This window comes from Erigeron canadensis, chromosome 3 (assembly GCF_010389155.1).
Source record: "Erigeron canadensis isolate Cc75 chromosome 3, C_canadensis_v1, whole genome shotgun sequence".
Lineage (NCBI taxonomy): Eukaryota > Viridiplantae > Streptophyta > Magnoliopsida > Asterales > Asteraceae > Erigeron > Erigeron canadensis.
The window spans coordinates 28,655,873-28,663,513 of record NC_057763.1 but is presented as its reverse complement, the minus strand read 5'-3'; the positions used below and the strand labels follow the sequence as shown (position 1 = coordinate 28,663,513).

The 7,641-nt window shown below is 31.0% G+C and overlaps 1 protein-coding gene across 1 annotated transcript; it reads right to left on the bottom strand.

Annotated features, from left to right (window-relative positions):
* Nucleotides 1-215: 215 nt before the first annotated feature.
* LOC122593195 (LOB domain-containing protein 37-like) lies at nucleotides 216-1,588 on the bottom strand. The gene is made up of 2 exons (XM_043765568.1): nucleotides 1,277-1,588; nucleotides 216-833 (listed from the first exon to the last, which is right to left on the bottom strand). Exons 1-2 carry the CDS (start codon nucleotides 1,458-1,460, stop codon nucleotides 427-429), a joined length of 591 nt encoding a protein of 196 aa, XP_043621503.1. The 5' UTR covers nucleotides 1,461-1,588; the 3' UTR covers nucleotides 216-426.
* Nucleotides 1,589-7,641: the final 6,053 nt, after the last annotated feature.

Sequence of the window (7,641 nt, the reverse complement as noted above, 5' to 3'; positions counted from 1 at the left end):
GCGTAGGTTTATCAAATAATCGAATTAATTAATTTGTTACCTCTCAACCAAATAACACTTCAAATAGCCAAAGTATGAAGTAATCTCGAATATAAGTATGAAATAATAAATGAACCCCAACTATAACGTACAACTATTGTAAGCATCCGGCCATATATACCACCAAATAACAACATTATAGCTACAAGTTTATCTTGTACACAAAGTAACAAGTATTTTGTTCAAAAAACTAATAGAAATATAATTGGTTTCATTTAAGCCTCTTTCCCACATCTTCTATTATATGATCAAGATATTTGATATTTATAGAGGATGATAACACGTACAAGAGTTAAAAGTTAATGAGAATTAACTCAAATCTCACTCTCTTGTAAGTAAAAAAAACCTAGGAGAAAAAAAAACAAATTTCGATAAACTTGTAGTTATTCACGAGAAGAGTCTCAAAAGCTTTGTTTCACTACAAGGTGAAGGAGTACTGCTTTCTAACGTAGTCGTTTCAGATACATTCAAGGACGCCGTTCTCTCTAATTTAATCGTCAACCTATCATTACTTCCATCAACGTACGAGTTCAAACCAGACGATTTAGCAACTCCAAGTTCCATATAAGTGTAGTTGTTATCTTCGGATACATTGTTGCTCTCGGATGATGACACCTTAGTTGCTTGATCAAGCGAAAACGCTTCAGGCATCGCATGTATGGTTCCCCCTCTAAGAACAGTCGCGACGGCTGACTGGCATAAGTGCCAGTTTCCTGTCCATAGTAGCCCAACCGCCCCGTTTATTGGATTCACTGTCCTCCCACATGCTTCGAATAATAGAGATTGAAATAGATCTGCACCCAACATTAAAACATCAGTACTTTTGTTTGATATATAACAGTTGATGAAAGTTATATCCATGAGAAGCACATTTTTAAAACTCAATCCATTTATATATTTTATATCAGATGTTATATAACTCAAACAAATAAATTTACTGTCAAAGTTGGAAAAAAACTCAGAAAGTCAAATCAGGACATTTAAGATGAAACAGATGGAGTATATATATATATATAGGTAAAGATGTAAAGTGAGTATGAGGTTGTCATACACATCAGCTTAGATGTGATAGAAGATAATATTGTGATGAAAAAACTGTATGGTTAAGTGCTTGCGAAAGAAATATAACTAGTGTTATAGTGTTATACCAAGGTATAGTGTTGGTTGGTGATAAAATTTTGTGACACATCTATAATAGTGGCTAGCTAGCTAGCTAATTGTTTATATGGATATTTACCAGGTCGTTGTTGCTCGGGGACAGAGGAGAGGAAGGACATAAGGCCAGCACGACCGAAGAATTTGGCGACGAAAAGTGTGGCACTGGCTTGAGCTTGAGCTGTTTCAATAGTACTAAGACTATGTCTAAGAATGCAATTCTCATTGCAGCCTTTTCGGAGAACACGACAACCGTTGCAACTCATGATTGTGGTATAGCCTAGATTTATTCTCTTCTGCTCATGTAACAAAAGTATTGTGTCTGATTTTGTTGGAAGAGATGGGAATTAGTTTTTAGGAGATATGAATGAAATGTGGGAGTGTTTGGAGATGTTTATATAGAGGATTAGATATACAAGGAACCAATTAAAGAAGGTAGGGAATTGTTGCAACATGAAATACTGTCAGACCAAAGTCCTTACATGTCATCCAATGATTATAATATTATTAACAGAAATGATATGGGATCACCCTTTTACATGTTGATTAACTTTTACAGTATTGTACGTAATAATATCATTCTCTTATTAATAACTAGTTATAGTTATATTAATAACAGTCAACTAATAGAATCGCTTAAATATTCTGTATAGAGTGAATCAGTTTATTTACAAAATGAAACTACTTAGCTGCCAAATCTAGCCACACGAATCTTTTAGGGACCTAAGTTTTTTTGTTTTTTTTAGTGACACATTTTTAACATATGTAAACACATTTTATCAATAAATCCGAATATCGCTGTTTCTTTTTACTCATTGATTAATATTATAGTCTACAATAATGGTGATTTTTTGTGTGGATTTTGACTTCTAACAAGTAAATTAAACCCAAATAAGCTTTGGGAATGATAATTGATTATTTTACTTAGAATTTATCTCCCGCTCGACTTGATTCACGCTTATGTGCAATTTTCTGTTAATTCTTAATTATTATGTTTAATAGAAGTTATGAAATTTTCTGGTAGGCAAAGTTTATTCATATCAAATCTTTGTTTAATCATTTATCAATGCTAACTTAACATAAAAAAGTTATTTTATCTAAGAAGGCAAAATGATCACAAAAATATACAATTATTTAATGGATAACTTATTTAACTTACTCAATACATCCATATATTCTATACATTTATATATATTCAAACAAAGCTTAACAAGAAAATAAAATAAAATAAAATGTGACTTGTTCCACGATAGGTAAAAGTGGAGCAGGTAAAAGACTTTTAAGCTTTATGTGTTGATGCATGTTTTAAGCTTTAGTAACACTTTTATTACTTTTAATAGTAATACTTTATGGTTTTTAAGGCACAATTTTGAAAGCAACATGAAAGTTATTAAGGGGTTAACATCGTTGTTTTTAGATATCTAGTTCATAAGTTCGATTTTTACTTCTTACGAGGTCATAGTTTCTCTTCTACATGCTTTAGGTAGAACAACTTATATGATTGTCACATATATCCGGGTACATCCAATAACCATAATTTAAAAGTTCATTACATTACATAGGCATTTTACAAGATCTTTACATAACATAAACATTTTAGGATAATTAGTTATATCCATAAGTAATAATCCCATAAATTTACCACTGAAGTGACAAAACACATTGTAAATGACACATATCGACATATGGTGTTTGCCAAAAACACTCAAGTTTAACTTAAAGTTCAAAATTCAACATCCATAATGGCATCATTAAAATATATAATTGAGGTGATGATGTAACATGGGAGCGATTAGAAAACCTAATTTTAAATAATAGGTATGTTGGTTGAGGAGGTTGGGTAGCCATGGTTAAGTTAATTAATGATGTATGGTGGTTGCTCCAAAGGTATTGGGCAAAGGGCGGCTACGTGTCTCCGCAAGCATATATACATGGGGTTTGGATGAGGAGGTTCGATTGTGTGACCTTCCACTTTCTTTGGAATCAATGCCGCCCATTTGTTTAATTAATTGTTTCTAGAACAAACTTACTTCATCAAACTACTCTTAAATTGACCTTATTTTCATTTCTTCCCTCATATTATATAAATATCATTATACAACTCGATAAATTTGTGTTTTACATGTTTTTATTATAAAACTTATATATTGTGGTAAATTTTCCCTTAAGTTGTTGCAAACGTAATGTGGATTTTCTAGAATCAATAAACAATGTATGTTTTTGTGAGTATTCGAAGCCTATATATGGCATCTGGTCTTCTAGTTGAGAAACATCTATCCTTAACACTAATAAGGAATTTCAAACAATAAATCAAATATCTTTCTGGTCTTTTCTTTTCATTTTTTCTTTTTTCTTCTTAACTAATACATATTCAATATTCTTAAATAGTTTATCTTGAATCACTGTTGTTTTATAAGATCGAGAACATACCATCCAATCGAGATAGTAAAATACTACTTAATCAAATGATGTTACTCCAAGAAGAACAAGGTTTTGACATGTTAAATCGAAATTCTATGATGTTATGATCAAGAGTTTCAAGACCAAGATCATAGATAGATCATATGCTTGCAACATGCTATATGCCTATATATAAGCAAACTAAATATCCATTAATTAATTGGAGGCAAATCAAATAAGAACACACTTAAAATAAAATACGGTGAAAACATTTAAATACTTCATTTTGATGCATTAAAAGTTTATAAAACTAACATAATGTTTAACAATACATTGGTCTGTCAAAATTGAGAAAATCATGTTTTTTGTTTTGAGCATCTATCTTGGATGCATATTCATCAAAATGATGCATCCAACAAAAAACATGATTTTTTTGATTTTGACGGATCAATGTATTGTTAAACACTTAAATAATGATAATTAGTTATGGATAATGTTAGTTTTATGGATTTTTAAAGCATCAAAATGATGTTTTTAAGTGTTCTCACCGTTCTTATTTTAAGAGTATTTTTATCGGAATCTTACCCTTTATTAATTAAGTACATAATATCCTAAAATCCTAAGATAAAGATCATGATTATAATAATCATGGCTACTAAAAGCAAAAATGGAAACGGATAAACTTTTTCATGAAGATTTCTATGACAGCTTAATCATTATGTGAAAGTTTCTACTAAAAACCCAATTACAAATCATATATAGATTCATACAGCTTAATCATATGTGAAAGTTATCCTTAACTTATGAACTAAATACTTAAAAATAAGGATGGGGTTATGTCTTTTGGAGAGCATGTAGAGATAAAGATACCACCCTTTCAAAACTTCCTTGTTAGCCGTGACTCGTTATCTCACTTTCGTTCCATTTGCATTTTATATCTTCTACTTTCTAATATTTAAAAGATATATATTAAACAACATCATACCATTACAATTTTATTTTATTTTTATTTTGAGATCTAAGAAAGGTTCGGATCAAAACAAGCTAAATTCAGACGGCCCAAACCTCTCTCAGTGGGAAAACGGGCGATTTTGAGTGAGTAATATGAATTAAGTGAATAGATTTACAACGATTACAAAAATATTTTGATACAATTACATCATATAAATAACTAGATGGTATATAATGAGTCAGATTATTGTAAAACAATTATTAACCTTTTAGGAATTCTTCAAGCTCTAGCAAATGGTACAAAATTACTTTTCAAAGAAAATCTTCTTCCATCTAGAGGAGATATTCGTTCATTTAGTATCGAGCCATTTATCCGCTCTCTCTTGGCAATAGTTTACCTTTTCGGTTCAGGGTTAGAGCCTTACCCGCTTTTGCTTTCTTTTTCTCCGGCTACTAAGATGTTTCAGTTCGCCAAAGTAAAATAAAATAAAACAACATTTTAACCAGTAAATCATAATGAAACAAGTACATGAAAATTCATAAAGCATAAAGAAATTATCAATTTGGATGATCCATAAGGTCAAGAGTGTAATGCCGATGTATCATCAGCAAACCTGTGGCAAATATTACATCCAATCATGAATTGGCATGTGGCCAAACCAAATACAAACCAATTTGTCCAAAAATTTACCAATTTGTTGGGGCCTAGGGGTGGTTGGCTGGTAGGGGAGAGAGAAAAAGAGAGAAAGAGAGATAGGTGAAAAACGGTTAGAAGCATCGGCTCGATCCATGAGATCGATTTGGAGGAGATTTGACCTAAACCAAAAAGTGCCAAAAAATGAGGGAACTAATAGAGCAAAAACTTACTGATGGAAGAATTGAAATATGAACCGATTACACCCTTTCTTATAATAATATTTATTTTTGATTTTCATCTTAAAATCATTATATGAATTTACTAAAACTATTTTGTTTGTGCATGAAAACGATATAATTGATTTTTCACGGGATAATTTCCGGTTACTTATTGGATTCCATATATAGAACTTTTTGCCGTCCATCTTACAACAATATTGTAAACTAGTTTTATTAATATATTTCGAGTATAATTAATTATTAATTCAAGATTTAAGATGGTTGTGTCGAAAGGAAACAATGGGATGTGATGATTGGCAAGAAAAAACAAAAGATTCCTCTAAGCTACTATACATCTATGTGTTTTTAAACGGGTGGTGTATCCCAACCAAATATTTTGGTATCACAACCAAAATAGTGTGGGCCCCCATATGTGTAATGGCAAAAATGATAGAGTAAAAGCGGGCCCCTTCTCATTGATAGTCTGGTCGGGTTACCAAAAATATGGTCGGAATATCAGACGTCTTTTTAAATGACAAGCCCATTCATGTTGTCATCTGCCCAGATGCGGCAATTATTGTCCCATTGTTCTATTAATGTAGGGGAGGATGATATTGGGCAAGTATAGTAGCTTTTGAGAAACAATCCGGTAAGGCATAATTATGGTATATCTATCAAAACAAATGATACGAATATTACTTTCTATAGCTTTTGGACTTGATTATCAAAAAAAAATAACTTGGTCTTTTAAAATTTATATTATACCTATTATAAAATTCTAATGGTAGTTTTTTAATATATAATATACAAGTTGTTTTTAATGAGTTGTTAATTGTCATTCATCACAACTTTATTGAAAGAGAAAATAATAAATGGTGTAGATTGATTTGTATTAATTAAATTTCAATTTATCTTTACATATATGTATTCATATATAATTATAATAATATTTATAGTTAATTAGTTTATATGTTTAAGAACAGGAGTCGAATGCATGTTTGGCAAAAGTAGCTGTAACTTTTAGTTAGAGCTGTAATATATAACTTTTATTTTTTAAAAGTGTTTGGTATGATAACTGTAGCTGCAAATTCAAAAGGTATATGTGTACTTTTAAAGATTAAAAGCTCCTTCGAAAAGCTAAAGCTTCTGAAATGCTACTTGAAGTAACATTTCGCTTTGGAGCTTTTTCTTTCAAATAAAAGCTTAAGTCAGTTGCATCCAAATAAAGCTTTTAAAATTTTAGGAGCTTTTAATTTAAAATAAAAAGCTAAAGCTTCTGGAACTCTAAAAAAGATTGTGTCAAATATATTAAACTCAAATTTTGAAGAACGGTCAAATGCATTATGAAAATGACCGCATTAGATTTACAAAATGTATTACAAAAACTACTATAAAAACCATAACTTTCACAAGTAAAAATATTTTCAATTATATCTTACTCTCATATAATTCTCATTCAATTCTTCTTCTATCTTACCACCATGCATCTCTCTCCCTCACCTTTCAAGAATACGTACATACAGTGCTTCAGACATAATATCAAACTATTGTTGTTGTCTCCGTTATGAGTGAACATTTTTTTAGGGTTGTGGTATCTGATTTGCTGTTTTAGATTTATAGAACTCGACTTCACCGATATACACCATTACACCGAATTTAATATCTTGTTCTTCTTTACTTTCTTTTTTTCTTCTTTCTATATAATTAGATAGATTTTAATTTTGTAACATGAACTAGAACAAAGTTTAATTTTGTGGGACTCGGAGGTGAGTTTTCTCCAAGGTCTCGAGTTCGAGTCTTGGGTTTCTCATCTCAAGGTATTTTCCATAAAGAGGGGGTTGAAGGTCCAGCGAATTGTTGGTTAAAATTGCCTCCAGCACGTCTGAATTGAAATTAACTTTAAAAAAAATAATAATAAAAAAATAAGAACAAAGTTTAAGTAAGAATGACATGAGTGATTAGTGAGCTACTGACCACTGAGCCACGAACCCACGAGAAGATATATGAAGGCTGAGCCCAAACACTTGAGTCGGTGCATACGTTAGATCTTGGGCGTTGATCCATGACATTCATCTGGCCTGGTGGGCCGGTATCTCTATCTCAATGGGTTTTCAGATTGTAAAATCTTCACCCTTAAGAAATCACATTAAGTTTAGGTTTCATTCAAATCTTCTAGACATCACAAGAAGGAATCTCGATACTTCTTTGAGTTCTTTCTTAACTAATTACGTCATTAAGGAA

What these genes read in the sequence shown, in the direction of transcription:
- LOC122593195 (XM_043765568.1), bottom strand. Translation starts at nt 1,460, where the DNA reads ATGAGTTGCAACGGTTGTCGTGTTCTCCGAAAAGGCTGCAATGAGAAT. An exon ending in CCCCGAGCAACAACGACCTG is followed by an intron (nt 834 to 1,276) that starts GTAAATATCCAT and finishes TGTTGGGTGCAG; the next exon opens with ATCTATTTCAATCTCTATTA.